The sequence below is a fragment of the Phragmites australis genome, chromosome 16, assembly GCF_958298935.1.
Source record: "Phragmites australis chromosome 16, lpPhrAust1.1, whole genome shotgun sequence".
Classification (NCBI taxonomy): domain Eukaryota; kingdom Viridiplantae; phylum Streptophyta; class Magnoliopsida; order Poales; family Poaceae; genus Phragmites; species Phragmites australis.
This window is the reverse complement of record NC_084936.1, coordinates 19,902,424-19,920,085: the sequence shown is the minus strand read 5'-3', so window position 1 is coordinate 19,920,085 and position 17,662 is coordinate 19,902,424. Positions and strand designations below refer to the sequence as shown.

Here is a 17,662-nt window from a genome sequence, read left to right as displayed (position 1 = left end):
TGATCATTCACATATAAGGGGAAAGTTATGGTTATGGAGGAACTCAACAAAGGTGTCAATCACTCGACACTGGATCACTAGTCAGGAGAGCTCAAGTTTAAAATTAAAATTGAGTGAAGAGATATAGTATAGTTTAGATACAAATATAATCATGGATAATATCGAAATAAATACAAAATGAATATAGATCGAAAATAAATATAGTCGGTGAATATTTACCGAAACATGAAAGACTACTTAAATTATATGTAAGATCATAACAATGGCCACTTAAATTGTACCAACATGGAGTGAGAGGAAAGAAAGAGCAAAGTTCATACAACAAGCGGCCACATGGGATCCACATCAACATTGTCGCGTGTTCAAATCACCTAGCTATGGTGAAGGAGAATGTAGTTTCTCGGTTTTGAAAGTTGGGGGCCAAAGATATATGTATATCTTTGTTTACTGTAGTGGAATGACAAATTTTAGACCACGGGATGAGTTGGAGTTCGAAAGACGAATATTTTCTAATTATAAATCATGCAAATAAAATTCACATCCGTACCACTGATCATACATGAGTAGGTGGAAACAAACACCATCGATCCCACCAGCAGTCGAAAGAAAATTTTATGAGACTCAGTCTCACAGAAATATCCTCTCCTTTCATCTGTGCTGCGCCAGGTCATTGGATTGAGAAAACGATACGAGAGAGGGTCTTTTTCGAGTCTTTCTACGAAGGATGTTACAGAATTTCCTTCCCCCACCACTAGATTGTCATTAGCACGACTCCACATTCTAGCAAACATGCTTAAAATTATTTACTGTAGAGTCGGTTTGGCATCCTGTCAGCTTCTGATTAGTGGGACACAGGGGCTAGGGCTGGCATGTTTAGATGGATAGCCCTACCAAAGGTTGGCCTGTCAATTTTTTGGCGAACGATTTCCGCGCCGCCGTTTCACACGCAAGTTGGTGCAAAATATTTCAACCCAAGTGCCCAACTGTTCAGCGGTACAAGGGAAAAAAAGTTCCACACGCGTAGCGTAATACCTAGCGGATGAATTTCATCACGTCAAAAAAAATGTTAGTGCAAAAAGAGTTCCACCACAGACTGACGAATACTCACCAAAATACAAAAGAAAGCCATGGACTCGGCAATTCTCACGTGCACCACCAGCAATCTTTTTTTATAGTAACATATACTCAGACTAATAGACAACACAAATCATGTTTTGACACTCGGAACAATCAACTCACGATTACAGATTTACAAGTTTAAGACATGCCAAGATACGGTTAAGCAACACTCGGCAAGTAAACATCCCTTGTCTGAGTGCTCCCCCTTACAGAACATACTAGGCTAGAAATTTGAACAGCAGCGGCTGCCAACACGAATGCCTTAGTAACGATATTTGGTGGAGTAGTCCTTTGGAGCAATCACCAGACCACGGCCTTTCCGGGCACCCCTGTACACAGTCTCCACAATGTCAATGAACTCTTGCTTGTCCTTCAAGGCCCAGTTGATCTTGTTATTGTTTCCTGTCCCAAGATCAATCATGATGTGCTTGTTCCGGAAAAAGAACATCACTGTGGATGGATCGTAAAGCTCATACATGGTGTTGAAATCAGGAATCTCGGTGATGTCAACAAGGTAGATAACTGCAAAGTTCTTTATGGTCTCAGCTACTGATGCCAGCACTTCATCCATCTAAGCATAAACAAGAGTGCGTCAGAATGAAGTCAAACATACAACAGTGCTAAATTAGGGTAGAACCAAATCATAAGACAAAATCAGAATGAATCCAATAAAAAAAATGGCAAGAGACGTGGATATGTTTTTCACAAAGCGTTGAAGAAATGACCTAATAGCTACTTCACTTTAATTTCATTGAGGAACGCATGGCAAAACATGAGCGAACAGATTTACAATATAACCTGGAAAAGGAAACGCCCTATCCACTTCTGTTCCATAAACTGACCAAATATCATATGACAGTAGAAAGGCTTAAGACAACATAACTGTAAGATGTGATGCTACAATACAACCCAGGTCGCTAAACAACAGTTTGTTCTTGTAATTTAATCAGCCAAGTAGCAAACTGGCAATGCTGTGACGATATCCGCAAACCTCATCTACTTACTGTCTCCTTACCAATTAACATGAGGACCAAGCATTACACTTTACAGACCCTAAATCAGCAAACTTCTGCACTTCATAATTCTCTTATGCATAAGTAAGCAGAATTGTAGAATCTGAACTCAATACCCCTAAACCCCACCTAACTCGTCTGTATCGTCTCCACAACAAATACTTGCACAATTTAAGGATTCTTGACCACTGCAATTAATTCAGCATTCACATACCTCAAGCCAAAAGGACAGGCTTCCGCAAGCAGGAAAGCAACCACAGGCGGAAACAATTGCACCGATTCATAACATACTAGAAAGGTACTGTCGTACTGGCACTTACTTTAATTTCATCTAGTAACTCGCAAAAGGCTTCAAATTTATGAAAGGTTAAGTAGACTGCAAGTTTATCTAACTCCCTATGTGGAATAAAAGCTTTGTTTCATCCGGAAAAAAAAAAGAGAAACTTACTGGAAACTACTCCTGTTCCAACTTTGACCGACAATCTATGCCCTGACAACAGAAAAGCTGAAGAGAGCATCACCTTAGACTTTATAGATACAAACCAAGCAGGGAGCTGCTGATGCAGCTGCTAAATGGTGAGTTTATAGAGCATAAAAGTAGTCTTCCTGCATGTTTTAATCAGCTAAGTAGATTGAGATCTCTAGACCACTTGTTACCCATCAGTATTATAACCTAAACAATCCCTACTCGTGCTCACTAATTAACATGAGGATGCACTGATTGCAGAAACTATAGCAGCAAAATTGTTACGGTTCACGTATGCATCAGTAATCAGAACCCTTGGCTCAATTCTCCTAAACTCAAGCAACCTACTGCAGCGTCCACAAAACAAATCCTTACCCCCAATTTCCTGAATTCCGCACAGCCTCCGGCTTCCAGAAATTCAACATCCGCACACCCCCATCGACCCCCAGTCGACGGCTCACCCCAAAGTACAGCGCAGGAGACATCCATAGGCAGGAATATAAATCATACGCAGAGCAAATCCCACAGCCACAGATCAAAGATCAGTAGAAGCTAGGGTTAGGTGCTCGATACCTGCATGCAGGTCTCGTCCCAGTCGTGACCAAAGCGGATGATGACGAGGCGCTCCTCCTCGGCGAGGATGGCCTGGTCCACCGCCCACCCCGAGTGCAGATGCGGCAGCAGGTAGGACATCTTCCGCCGCCGGCAGCAGCAAGAAGCGGCAGGGGAGCGACGTGCGAGGGAGACTGGGAGAGATGGGGCAATTGATTATTTGACGCACGCCCATTTGCCACCTACCGGTGTTGGAAATAAACTCGCCATGGTGTGTTCATGGTGTGTAGAGTGAGTGCGTTGTGTGCGTCCTGTCACGTCGTTCAGGTCATTCGAGTTGATGATCGCGAGCGCAGGGGTGCTGCAGAGCGCGCGGTCGGAGTCTGTTAGAGGAGTGGTGTGCGTGGCGTATGATTTTTTGGAGGAAGCCGTGTCGTCCGGGCGAGCGTGTGGCTCACGGCGACGTTGAGCGGGTCCTGCTGATCATAGCGCGAAGGCCGGGCGTGGAGGTTAGCTTCGTGGTGTCCCCAGCCTATATGTAGCCCTGTGCTCCTCGGTGTTCTTTGCGAAGTCCAGTGAATAACAGTGCCAAGATACAGGAGTGATTGGCTCCGCGGCGTTTGTCGCCGAAAAAATCTTCGGTTCATCGTCTCCCTCGCCGGCGCTATGTGTTCGTGAGTGTGAGTGAGTTTCTGGGCGAAGCCAACATTTGGTATCAGAGCGAGGTTGATGACGACACCACCGCGGATCCGGGAAAGCTCGGAGAGCTCGAGGGCTGGTGCCGCCGTGGAGCGCGTCGTCGCCAACTCTGGCGCCGTGGAGCTCCCACTGCTAACTCGGACCAACTACCATAAGTGGTCCTTGGTTATGCAGGTGAGCTTGGAGGCGATGGAGTTGTGGGACGCGGTGGAGGCAGTCACCAAGGAGCGCGCCAAGGATCGGCGGGCGCTGGCTCGCCGTGAAGAAGTCGGCGAAAGAAGCGTGGGAGGCGGTAAAGGCGATGCGGGTCGGTGATGACCGCATGAAGTCCGCAAGCGTGCAACGTCTCATGAAGGAGTTCGAGAACGTGGCGTTCCGCGATGGGGAGACTGTCGGCGACTTCGCGATGCGCATCAACGGGCTTGTCGCCAGCCTGCGCGAGCTTGGCAAGGCGATGGAGGATAGCCGCGTGGTGAAGAAGATCTTGCGCGTGGTCCCGAAGAAGATGAAGCAAGTCGCGGTGGCGATCGAGATGCTCGCGGACATCAACGCCATGTCCGTTGAGGAGCTCGTCGGGCGGCTGCAAGTGGCGGAGGAGGCTGACGCTGAAGAACCCGCGACGGACCACGCCGGGCAACTGTACCTCACTGAGGAGCAGTGGGAGGCGCGGTGGCGTCAGCGAGGCGGCAAGGATCAGGCGTGCAGCGGTGGTGCGCGCCGTGGCGGTGGTGAGAAGGGCGGCGGCCATGGTGGGGACCGTGGCGACGACGATGACGACGGCGGCAGCAGCACAAGCTCGGGGCGCGGTAAGAGCCGCTACCGAGGAAAGTGTTTCGACTGCGGGGAGCGCGAACACATGGCGAGGAACTGTCCGCGGAAGAAGAAGGAACATGCGCTGCTCTGCGACGTTGACGAGGAGCCGACGCTGCTGTGATGACGAAGTGCGCCATGTCGTGTTTAGGGGGAGATTGTTGGAAATAAACTCGCCATGGTGTGTTCATGGTGTGTAGAGTCAGTGCGTTGTGTGCGTCCTGTCAGGTCGTTCAGGTCGTTCGAGTTGATGATCGCGAGCGCAGGGGTGCTGCAGAGCGCGGTCGGAGTCTGTTAGAGGAGTGGTGTGCGTGGCGCATGATTTTTTGGAGGAAGCCGCGTCGTCCGGGCGAGCGTGTGGCTCACGGCGACGTCGAGCGGGTCCTGCGGATCATGGCGCGAAGGCCGGGCGTGGAGGTTAGCTTCGTGGTGTCCCCAGCCTATATGTAGCCCTGTGCTCCTCGGTGTTCTTTGCGAAGTCCAGTGAATAACAGTGCCAAGATACAGGAGCGATTGGCTCCGCGGCGTTTGTCGCCGAAAAAATCTTCTGTTCATCGTCTCCCTCGCCGGCGCTATGTGTTCGTGAGTGTGAGTGAGTTCCTGGGCGAAGCCAACATTCAAAAGGAGACTGGGTTAGAAATGTTGTGTAATTTAAATTAAAAATGTAAAAAATATGTTGATTTTTTTACATGTTTTATAATTCATAAGTAACCCATTTTAACTAGATTTATCTAAAAATATTATGTAGAATTCAAACTTAAATTCTCCAAAATGTGCTGTTTTTTAACTTCTAGCAATTTTTAGATCTCACGAAATTTTCCAAAAAATCTGAAAAAACTCACTAATATTCCGGCCTGCCTCCACCGGAATCGTGTTATTCGGATAAGTTGACAGGAATGCCACCTAAATTCCATAACTTCATCGAGATACTCTATTTTGCAAATACGGCCAGAAAAAGAGTACACTATGCCGGCAACACAAAATGACCATGCATGGTCGATCCACGCAACACGGATTGGATTGCAATTCACCATTCACATAACACAATATATGTCCACTAATATTCTCCCTCCAATTATAAATACATGTTATTTTGAAGAAGTTTCGATCAAAATTTTAACTAACAATAGTTTTTAAAATATTTTGTTTGAAAATGTTAAAATCATATAAGTAGATTTGTCTTAAAAATATTTTTATAATATCACAAATTCAATTAATTTTATAAATATATTCTAATATAAAATAGTGATCAAAGTTATACATTAAAAACTATATCTTATCTGAAATGATATGTATTTATAACTGAGGAAGTATGAAAAATGTCCGCGCTAAAAAATGGCAATCATTGGTGCCTTTGTTTGGTTTACCTTGACTGGGCAACTCCCGAAAAAGGAGACTCTATGTCTTCTTTAGGTAATTGTTGCTTCTTCAGGTAAGTGTTGGAGACACTCTACGTCCCTTACGGCAGCTTCAGTGGTTAGAACTAGTTACTGGCTCTAAACATTAGAGTAAATTTCTTAAAGAGATATCTTTTAATATGAAGTAGGTCTCATCTCAGCAAAAATTTGAGAAGTGTGTTCTAATAAAAAGCTAGGGCTGAAAATAATTTTAGAAATTAGTCCATCATATAAGAAGAATATTAGAATTTTTTCTAGATTTTTAGGAATTTATTTGATGCCCTAACAATTTTTAAAAGTTATAAAAGTACCTTTTTTTTAGAGAATTTTAGTTTAAATTATGCACATGATTTTTAAGTGAATCCAATTAAAACGGGTTGCACATGGATTATGGAACACGTAAAAAAAAATTAAGATTTTTAGAGTAACAGAATACCACTATTTTAAATAGAGGAGATGGGAGTAGAAAATTGAGCACTGAGTATTGTTCATCGTGGGAACAGTACTACCCATCCTCTCAGTTGGCTACAAGGCTGACCACCCTCTCAGGCCTGTGCTTGCCATTGTGGTATCCTTACCGTCCTCTTACAGCCCTCTGAGATGACGGTAGACGTATATTTCTGTAAATTTTTGCATCCGGGAACTATTTATTTAATTTTTTAAGTTAAAAAATATAAAAATAAAAAAAGCTCTAGTCTCCGGTCTCCCACGGGCTATGGCCCGTTACGGCCATTCGGTCATCCCTCACAAGGCCAAGGCCTGACTTGTGACTTGCCCTGTTGGCCGTTGCTGCCCACCTGACGGGCGACGGCTGACTCGGCATTCGGCAAGGGCGGCAGCGGCGAGATGGCAGTCGGCGGCAGTGGCAGCGGCTGCACTGGTACTTCTGAACTTCAGAGGTTGATTCAATAATCTGCGTTGCTAAGCTAAGGTTGTCAGGTTGTGTTGCTCTTGCTCAGTTGACAGTTGCTGAAGTTCTGATAGGCGATAGCACATAGCAGGACAATTTGATGTGTTGAGGCTTCAGTGATTCAGTCGACTAGAATTGTTGCCAAATAACAAGCACGAACAGGGAAATGTTTGTGAGATTGAATAGCCGGTGATTTCAGTGAATGTTTGTAAGAAATGTTTGTAGCGGCAGCCAGTGTTGATAGCGTATTTTTTTAATGATTTATATAAAGAATAAGCTAAGAAATAAAATAGAGAGCTAATACGTGAATGATTGTTTGGCCATATTTATTGAGCGAAACTTCTTTTTACAAGTTGAGGATAATATCATCATAACTACGTTTGAAGAACCGTAAAATTGTATTGTAATTTTATTTTTTAGTTCCTTTGTATTACCTTATTGTTGTCATTATTATGAGCAGTTTTTACTTTAAATCTTATCATTATTTAATATTTATGGTTATCACAAAAAAATTAGCTATATATAATATATTATATATATCCAAATTCAAAATCCTTCACCCGGCACGGCAAAGGTCTCGTTTAATAAATCTCCACCGCTCCGTGGCTGGACACAGCGTCACGTGCGCACACGAGGAACTACTGCGCCCATATGCCGAGTGCTGAGTGCTGACTTCTATAGCCAACTATCTAGATCCAAGAGAAGCCAAAGCCACGGGACTCGGGCGAAGCCGCAGTGGAGTAGCTAATTCATGGAGATCGCCAAGGTGGACCTCCGCGGGCTGGGAGGAAGCCCGGGCAGCGGTGACCGCGTCCATGGTGGCGCACGGCTGCGTCGTCATCGCGCACGATGCACTCGGCCCTGAGCTCCGGCAGGTGCTGTACGTTCGGCTGCGCCGTGCCGGATCTTCGCGGTTCGCGGCTTCGCGCTCCCTCTCGATGTCAAGCAGCGGAACGCCTCCACCAAGAAGAACGCCTCCACCAAGAAGCTCGCCTACCTCTTCTGGCCGCATGGGAACCCGGAATTCTGGTAAGACTACCAACACACAGCCGTTTTGTGCCATTATCATCGGTGGATCGATGATCTTGACACACGCGGCAATCTCCTGGTGTGTGTCACACCGAAACCGTCCAGTGACATTCGCCAAGAACGTGCTGAACCTGGAGCAGACGGTGGAGAAGATGACCCTGGAGGGCCTCGGTGTCCGGGACGAGAGCATCGGCGCCCACCTCGACTCACCTACAGCGTCCGGCTGTCGCACTACGGCGTGCCGCCGGACAAGGAGACCACCGGCGTGTCCATGCAGGCTCACCGCGACGACAGCATGGTCACCGCGATCGTGCAGCACGAGGTTGAATGCCTCGAGGTGCAGGCCAAGGGCGGGCGCTGGCTCGCCATCCCTCCGGAGGCCGACACACGGTACGGACGGTCGACCAACTCACGGTACGGAACGATCGACCACAGTACCCTCCTCACCACTGACGTGCGGCATCTCTGGCTAATTCTCACGCCAGCAGGTCGTCACCAACGGAAGGGTGTCGGAAGTGCTTCTTGGTGCTGTGCGGCTGCTGGTCCAGAGATGGCGCCGTGGTGGGCGCGATGGACGAGCTCGTCGACGGGGACCACCCTCTGTTGTACAATCCCCTGAGGCACGAGGAGTACGCCGTGTTTCGTTTCGCCGAGGAAGCGCGCAAACACGGCGCTCCGCTGAACCTGCCTTGGCATGATTTTTGACCACATAACTCGGTTGTGGCTACGGAAGAATCCAACTAGCGCCACTGCTTTCCAATAACTATTGTATGTGTCCGATTTTATTGAAAGATGCGTTCAGAACGGCCTTGCAAGAAGGGAAGAAAAATGATGCCTAATTTCAGCAAATTTGATGTTATGCTTACTCCTTAAAAAATGATGCCTACTTTACGTTACGAAAAGAGACATTCAAATTCAAGCCAAACTAAAACTCGAACCAGGGTGGTATGTTGGATGTACACGCACCTCACACTGGGCTCGGTTGCTTCGATCACTTTGAACATGTAACCATGAAAGCAACAACATAAACATGCAACTACAACGTTAAAATGGTACAGCAATGTTTGATTGCTATTGTGACTCATGTACAGATATAAAAATACAATAGCATGCCTCGTCAATGCAGTAATATGTCACTAACTAGCTGTGTGTTGAATACTAATCACTACTCTTCGATATGAGAAAACAAATTATGGGATCTCAAGTCTGAACCATCCTGGGGCATCATATACACTCAAGACAAAAAAGGTGATCCAAGGCAGCTTGGTCATCGGGAAGTTTGGATTTGCAGTGGAGATGTCAGCCACAGCAATTTTCTTTGACAACAAGAATTTCCTATCGGAGGACTGTTGCAAAGTTTCACTTGAGGAAAGTGCAACCCAAGAACAAGAAAACATAAGCTGTCAGCGAAGTAAGGAGCTCGATGGACCAAGTAGGCGGGATGATGAAAGTTGGGATCACTGGGACGAGTAAAGAACCTACAATCCAGCCACTCACAAAGACTCCAAGCCTGGAAAAATAAACAAGTTAAAATCTGAGACATGACGAAAGAACCAAGATAATTTGCAATGGAAATGCTCACTAACCCTGTGGTGGACGCCCTGACAAGGTTTTTCATCTTGTCATTGAGAAAGTATATGCATGAGATGAGTGATAGTGCAAGCTGCAAAAGCAAACTGTCAATGGTGTGTCCAAAATTTGTTACAGCCGAAAACATTACTGTAGTAAGCTTCATCTTAGATATGTATTCCGTTTCATGGTTCTAATTCTCAAACCAAAAGGGAAAAGATTTTCCGGCTACTCTGAATCTCTGATTTTTGGTGGTAGACACTAGAAAAAAGAAAGAACTTAGAAGGTAGACACTAGAAAATCATCTATACCCCTTGCACCCTTAATGAGAATCAAACTTATGACCTTTTACACAAACATACAGTTTTGGCCCTTAAGTAAACCTGTATGATTCAGGGAGAACAACTCCCTAAATTTAACAACTTCAATACTTAAACTGCATGAAGAAAATTTTGAAATGAATCCAAGCATACCTGGAAGGCAGGCCCAGTCTCAGCAGAAGTTGCAATGCTCCACCCAGCAATGAAACCAAAAAAAACAAATCTCCTTGAAATAATCTCCAGTGATGGCACCTCAAAGTATCCAAGCAGTGCCTTAACCCATGATGGGGATTCTTCAACTTGCTTTTTTAGCTTGCTTTTAAGATTAATTTTGGATTTCTTACGGTGTGAGTAGCTCTTCATTATTATCTTATCATAAGCATCTTCAATAGCCTCTTCACTTTCTTCATACCCAGCGTATTGTTGTAGAAGAAAATTCCTTGAACTCCTGATCTCTTCTCCAGATGCATCATGATCAACACCAAGAAGCTTGTAGGGATCCCATGATTGGCGTCTTGGAAACACTGGAACATGCTCTGCAGATACACATAAATTGGTCAACTATAGACATAATCGCTAATGCTGGTACTAAAACAACCGCCAGCACAACAACCACAAAACTGAAGACAGAATCTCCCAGAATCTATAAAAAACAAAATAAATATAAATAAATAACTGACATAACAGCTATGAGGAAGAAAAATCTACTGAAAATTCAACTGTTTGCCGCCCAAACAAATGATAAATGGCATGTATTCAAGGTTCATTCATCATAAGTTAGGCTAAGCTTTGCTAATTCAATATCTCCACCAGAGGCAGTTGGCAAACAAGAGGCTTCAATTGCAAAATTTTCAATTCACAGATCAAAGGACAAGAACAAACAAATATAATTCAACATGTTTTGCTCCGGCTAAGTGAATGAAACTTTTGATTTCTTTCCAGTTGGTTCAACAATAGGAAAGAGGAACTTGTGCAGCTGAAACAGAACCAACTAACTCTACATCACCAAACTATGGCCCTAGAAACAACTATATGACCTAAAGAGTGCCAAAAAAGATATTGGAAGTTCTGCAGAGCCTCAATAACCGAAAAACAAATAAATCTCAGTCTCACAATATGAAGAGTAAGTTTTGTACCTAGAATCCACCTGGGTTGATCTTATCAGAACAATGAGTCCAGGGAGAAATAGCTGTTATCAGCCAGTGCCATTTCCCAGGTTCACTAAAAAGGACTGGGCTCGGATATGGGTTATTTATGCCAATCCAACTAAGCAAAATTTGTTTGATTTCACAGGGCATATAGTGCTTCAACATTTCTTATCTCGCAAAATGATAAAAAGTTGACCAGATGAGATTATTCTCGCAGACTTTCGCCATAACCAAGCAGATGCAGGTCAAGAATAAACAATGGAAACAAATATCAGCAGCATGGAAAATTCCAGGTCCGGATCGGATAAGGAAATTACTGAACCCAGAAACTTGGCAGCATACACATATTGCCTGTGGATAATTTTTTTATAGGGCATGTGGATAAATTTTTAGCACTTGTTAGAGCTGAAAGAACCACATATGGCAACAGGCAACCATACACCGTTTAAAGGCTAAACATCCCCCATCAGTCCTTACCACCACCGTATCCGCCGGCGCCAACGGAGAGGCTCGCGGAGCACCGAGGGGGCCGCAGCCGCATCAGGGGCGGGCCTCCTCGTCCGGCCGCCCCACATCTGCACAACTCAGCAGAACCACACGCAATAATCAGCACGGGAAGGTGGAGGTAACATGTTCAGAGAGAATGGAACTGAGGTAGGGGGCTTGCGCATACAGTTGGAGGGGCTTCGGGTGCCGCCGGAGCGGGCCAGCGGTGAAGGCTACCCGGTTGAAGGCGGCGGCGGTCTGCATCTCCGCCGCGCCGCCGCGAGGTGGCGGTCCGAATCGGCGAGGCGGCGTGTGAGGAGCTCGCGAGGACCGGGAGAGGGAGGAGACGAGGAACGTTGAGAGGAGATTGGATGCGGAAGGCGGAGACGGGCAGACGGCGGCGGCGTGGTAGGTGGGTGCGCGTCACCGCGTCGTGGGCTTCTTTCGGCCAGCCCGCTGCCAGGTTTGTAGCCTTGGTGGGCTCTTGACTTTTTTATTTTTTATAATAAAAATTGTAAATATATACATCTTAAAAAAAAGCTAAATGATAGAATTCTCTACAACATAGAATTGTTCACTATTTTGACAGTGTTTTGAGCGTTGAGAGCTGAAATACAGTATTTTTTTCATCGTCCTTCCAACAGATGAATTGTTCACTATTTTTTATATATTTTTTATAATAAAAATTGTAAATATATACGTCCTTTTAAAAAAACTACTAGATGATAGAATTCTCTACAACATATAATTTTTCATTATTTTATAGTGTTTTCAGCTTTGAGAGCTGAAATGCAGTATATTTTCATTGTGCTTCTAATGGGTGACACGAGTCTACATTTATAAGTTTTCAAAATAAAAGATATATTTATTATTTTTATTTAAAAATATAAAAATAAAAAACTCGTGGGTTCTCGGCCATCCCATCCACGTGGATTGCGACTGTATTTGGCCCATTCAAACAGGCCCTAAATGGGCTAGTTTTGAATTGAATGTGTGCTGGCTCAGTGCTCTGCAGACCGCCAACAAAAAACGGAGAGGTCTTCGAAGAAATTATTTCAGAATCTTTTGTTAGACTCCTCTGGTAGGGCGTCTAAGGCTGTATTTGGTGGACTGAATCAACCTGTATCTGTACGAGATGATACGGGATAGGAGCCGGTACGAGTGTTTGGAGGCAAAAAATACAAAATTAGATAATATACATGACCATATTTATCGAAATAGATAATATATTGTCGTATTTATAATTTTAACATTCGTATTTGACAGCTCGTTTACCAAAAATTAACTTTCAATACACCGTACACCGAAAATACCATATTCGGCATACAGTGTGCCGAAAATATCACTGTAACACCGTATTCGACATACGATGTGCCAAAAATAGGGTACAGTGCCCATTTTCGACATGTGCCAAAAATAAACAGTACCAGTCATGAACAGTGACATCCGTATGTTTGAATTTTGTTTTCCCTCTTTTTCAAAACGGCAGTCTTCTGTTACTCCAAACATTTTAAAACTTTTTTTACGTGTTCCATAATCTATGTACAACACATTTTAATTGGATTTAAAAAAAATTCTTTGTATATTTAAAACTAAAATTATCCAAAAAGACTACTTTTATAAATTGTAATAATTGTTAGTGTCTCAAATAAATTCTCAAAAATCTAGGAAAATAGAGAAACGTCAGAAACAAATGTACTCTTCCATGAACCTCTAGCCACCTTGTTCTCCTATTGAGTCAGATGAAGCGGAGAGTGCACCAGTTGAGGTTGAGAACCCTTGGGCATGGTATGATGAAGCCCAAGCTGCTGCTGAGAGTTCTCAACAACAAGCACAAGATGACTCCTCTGACGACGCCTCTGGCAACAACTCCGAAGGAAGTGAAGAAGAAGAAGAACATGATGATGAGGATGGCAGCAGCGAGTAGGCTCTCTCTTTTTGGTGTTTGATGCCAAAGGGGGAGAGATAGTTATCCATTTCCTTAGTTTCCTTAGCTTTGGACTCTATTTAATTTCTAACGCTGTTGAACAATTGGACTATTGTTTGTGATGAACTTTATGTCGTTTAATTTGTAAGACCTTTTATGTTAGTGTGATGATTGTCGTACTTTGAAAAGTTTTGTGTGCTCCATATCTTATCATAAAATTGTATCCCACGGATTCTAGGATATAGGGGGAGCTCCTGTGAATTTAAAATCTCAAGTATGTGCATTGGTATATAACTTCGTTTAAACCAATGCACACATTTAGGGGGAGCTCACCATATCTTCTAGAATTCAAAATCTTATTTCATATATCTTTATGTATGCTTTAATCGGGTTGTCATCAATCACCAAAAAGGGGGAGATTGAAAGTGCATCTAGGCCCCCTAAGTGGGTTTTGGCTTATTGATGACAAAACGATTAAAGAACTAACATGCTTTTCGAGTGTTGAACAGGTTTAAGCATTAGTTGTGAAGATAAATGATGTTTGACGCCCGCCGAAACAAATGAAGAATCAACGAAGGGTACTAGATAGGGTTTACATTCTTTTATTTTTGAAATTGAGTCTAGGATAGACGTTTTTCTTTAGAAGGATGGATTTGATTACTCAGTGTTCGGCTGGAGTCTCCGAGGTAGCCTCCGGCAGAGAGTCTCGGTTACGATTTATTCTTTTTGGAAAAAAGGCCGGAGTTTCTGGTGTACACCGGATACTCCGGTAAAATGTTCAGTGTTCAGCCGGAGTCTCCGAGGTAGACTTCGGCAGAGACTTTCGGTTAGCATTTAATCTTTTTGATAAAAGAAAAGAAAGGCTGGAGTCTGCGGTGTTCACCGGATACTCCGGTACCTGGAGATACCGGAGGGTCCGGCTAGTCTCCGGACTTAATCTTTTTGGAAAGTCTGTCAGGACCGGAGACTCCGGTGTTTACCGGAGACTCCGGTAATTAAACAGAACTGTAACGGCTAGTTCTGACACGTTCGGTGACCGTTCTGACGCCGTATTTGGATTTAGGACCGGAGACTCCGGTATACACCGGATACTCCGGTAAGCTCTGACAAAAACAGTAACGGCTAGTCTGTGAGAGAGTGCTATAAATGCCCCCTCTCTCCATAGCATTTAGAGCTTGCTGTGGCTGGTAAACTTGAGACCTCTTGAGCACTTTAAGAGCATTCAAAGCCCCTCCGACCATCTTTAGAGCAAAGTTTGCACAAATTTGAGAGTGTGTGTTTGGAGAGGGTTCAAGCCACTTGAGCATTGAGTTCTTCATCGAGCATCTACTGCAATCATCTCTCTTGAAGATTTGGGCTTCTAGAAGGAAAGGAGTCGCCCGAAGAGCACCCAAACTTGTGGTGTGCCTCGGGAAGTTTGTAAACATCTTCATATTGAGTAAGAATTTCTAGCTTGATCTTGGTGGTCGCTAGAAGAGGATAGGGTTGGAGAAGACCCGGCTCTTTGTGAGCTCCTCAATGGAGACGTAGGCACTTCTTTGTGAGGTGGCTCAACTCCAGGATAAATTCACGTGTTCTTATTTGCGCAATTTACTTTATCGTGTGAATTTGGTAACTTGTCATTTAAATTGCTTTAGTGACAATCTTGCTAGTACTAAGTGTTATTCTAGCTTTGTGATATCTAGTAGACCTAGTGTAATTCTTAGACTCTAGCTATTATCTTTAGTTCACATTTATTCTGAAAAATCCCTTTTAGGCCGGAGACTCCGGACTAGACCGGATACTCCGGACCATACCGGAGTATCCGGCCTTCACCGGAATATCCGGCAGTTTTAATCCGCTATTTTTAGTTTTAATTTTCAGAAAAGCCCATTCACCCCCCCTTTAGGCACTTTCAATTGGTATCAGAGCCTAACCTCCTACAAAGCTTCACCATTTGGAGGGAATCATTATGTCGACATCCGGAAGTCTGAGGGGTTTCAAAGATGATCCATCAAGGAGTGGTGATGGTAATGGTAAAGGAAAGGGAAGTGAGATTCCTTTCAATTATGATCGTTTGAATTTTTCAAGCAATTACATTTTCGTGCCTTCCGGGCGTGCACCATTCTTCGATGGTACACATTATGCCGCTTGGAGGCACAAAATGAAAATGCATTTAATCTCTCTTCATCCAAGTATTTGGAAGATTGTTTGCACAGGTTTTGAGCTGCCGGAGGAAGAACAAGAGCTCACCTCAAGTGAAGAACAAAATATGCATCGCAATGCTCAAGCTACAAGTGTGTTGCTTAGTGCCTTGAGTCCAGAGGAATTCAATAAAGTGGATGGACTTGAGGAAGCTAAGCAAATTTGGGACACACTTCAAGTTGCTCATGAAGGGACTACAAGTGTGAGAGAATCCAAAATAGAGTTGCTTGAGGGAAAGCTAGGTAGATTTGTGATGGAGGATCATGAAACTCCTCAAGCAATGTATGATCGGATGATGGTGCTTGTGAACAAGCTAAGAGGGCTCGAAAGCGAGGACATTGATGATCACAAAGTGGTGAAGAGATTACTTAGAGCATTTGCTTCTAGAAATCCCACTTTGGTGATGCTCCTCCGAGAGAGAAATGACTACAAGAGGCTCACACCAAGCGATGTGCTTGGAAGGATTCTTGCTCATGAGCTCATGGAAGAAGAAGCAAATGAAGTGAAGATTCATGCAAAACAAAACTCAACCTCAAGGCATAAAGAAATTGTACTCAAGGCAAGCAAAAGAAAACAAGCCCAAGAATCAAGCACAAGTGAAGATGAAAGCTCCAAAGATGAAGAAATGGCTTTCTTTGTGAAAAGGTTCAAGAAATTCATGAGAAAAGGAGGCTACTCAAAATACAAGAGAGACATGCCTAAGAAGAGAACATCAAGAAGGGCATGCTATGAATGTGGCGAAATTGGTCACTTTATAGCCGATTGTCCAAACAAGAAGAAAGGAAAGGACAAAGAAGACAACAAAGTCAAACCATACAAGAAGGATAAGAACAAGATGTACAAGAAAAAATATTCGGGTCAAGCACACATTGGAGAAGAGTGGGATTCAAACTCCGACTCGGACTCCGATGATGAAGGAGTCGCCACCATTGCTATTCATGAGCCTACACCAAGAAAATCACTCTTAATGAGTGATGATGATGACGACTCCCCAAAATGCTTCATGGCTAAAAGCCGCAAGGTAAAATCTCAATCCAAGCTCCTAGATAGTGATAGTGAGTATGATAATGATTGTGATAACTTGTTCAAAGGTTTGAATAAAAATGTCATGGCTAAAATAAAGGAGCTAATGGATACAATAGATAGTCATGAAGAGACCCTTAAGAGAGAAGAAGACTTGCTCATCCTTGAAAAGGAGAGAAACCTTGAACTCAATGAGCTCTTTGCTAAAGAGAAGGAAAAAGTTGAGAAATTGTCTAAAGATTATGATTTAGCCAATTCCTCAATTGCCGACCTTAAGAGTAACAATTTCTTGCTTCAAGAGAAATTATTTTGTTTAGATGAAAATTATAAAACTCTGAAAACACAAATTGATATTCTTAAGAGAGGCTCATCCAACTCTAGAGAAGCAAATTTACTATCTAGTGCATCTACTAGCAATGGATGCTCTCGTTGTTCTAACCTTGATATTAATGCTTGTACAACTAATGTTGAATCCTTGCAAGAATTACAAAAGAAAAATGAGAGGCTAAATACTTTGGTCAAATATGGGTGCATCAAAACCTATAAGTCAAAGGATGCACTTTACAAGACCATCCAAGCCAAAGACAATAAGCAAAAGAGAGGTCTTGAATTTGACCAATACATGAGCAAGCCAAATGATCGTGTGCTATTGAATGGAGTGGAATGCCTCAAGTTTGTCAAAGGAGGCAAACAAGTTAATCTCACGGCTCAAACACGGCAACCGAAGGCTCATTCTCCCCAATGTTCTTTTTATGCCTCATATATGCTAAAGAGAGACCACCGTGGTAAAGTGGTTGCTCTTTTTGTTGGTCCCCGCACAAGAGATAGAATTGTAAAAAGGAATGTGTGGGTGCCAAAAGTGTTTGTGACTAACGCTAAAGGACCCAAACAAATTTGGGTACCTAAAATAAAGGCATAACTTTGTTTTGTAGGCATACTCCTCCGGTGGATCAAGTTGGGTCATTAATAGTGGATGTACAAATCACATGACCGGAGAAAAGAGTATATTT

General features: G+C 43.7%; 2 protein-coding genes and 1 pseudogene across 2 annotated transcripts; 1 reads left to right on the top strand and 2 right to left on the bottom strand.

Moving 5' to 3' along the window:
• Window positions 1-1,140: 1,140 nt before the first annotated feature.
• LOC133896078 (thioredoxin-like protein YLS8) lies at window positions 1,141-3,386 on the bottom strand. Its single transcript, XM_062336586.1, has 2 exons — window positions 3,172-3,386; window positions 1,141-1,690 (listed from the first exon to the last, which is right to left on the bottom strand). Exons 1-2 carry the CDS (start codon window positions 3,289-3,291, stop codon window positions 1,382-1,384), a joined length of 429 nt encoding a protein of 142 aa, XP_062192570.1. The 5' UTR covers window positions 3,292-3,386; the 3' UTR covers window positions 1,141-1,381.
• A 4,395-nt stretch (window positions 3,387-7,781) lies between these two features.
• Window positions 7,782-8,616, top strand: LOC133895120 (uncharacterized; annotated as a pseudogene).
• A 404-nt stretch (window positions 8,617-9,020) lies between these two features.
• Window positions 9,021-11,940, bottom strand: LOC133895826 (protein CHAPERONE-LIKE PROTEIN OF POR1, chloroplastic-like). Its single transcript, XM_062336345.1, has 5 exons — window positions 11,706-11,940; window positions 11,510-11,607; window positions 10,038-10,420; window positions 9,582-9,658; window positions 9,021-9,505 (listed from the first exon to the last, which is right to left on the bottom strand). The coding sequence occupies exons 1-5, from the start codon at window positions 11,780-11,782 to the stop codon at window positions 9,355-9,357; spliced, it is 786 nt and encodes a 261-aa protein (XP_062192329.1). The 5' UTR covers window positions 11,783-11,940; the 3' UTR covers window positions 9,021-9,354.
• Between the last annotated feature and the right edge of the window lie 5,722 nt (window positions 11,941-17,662).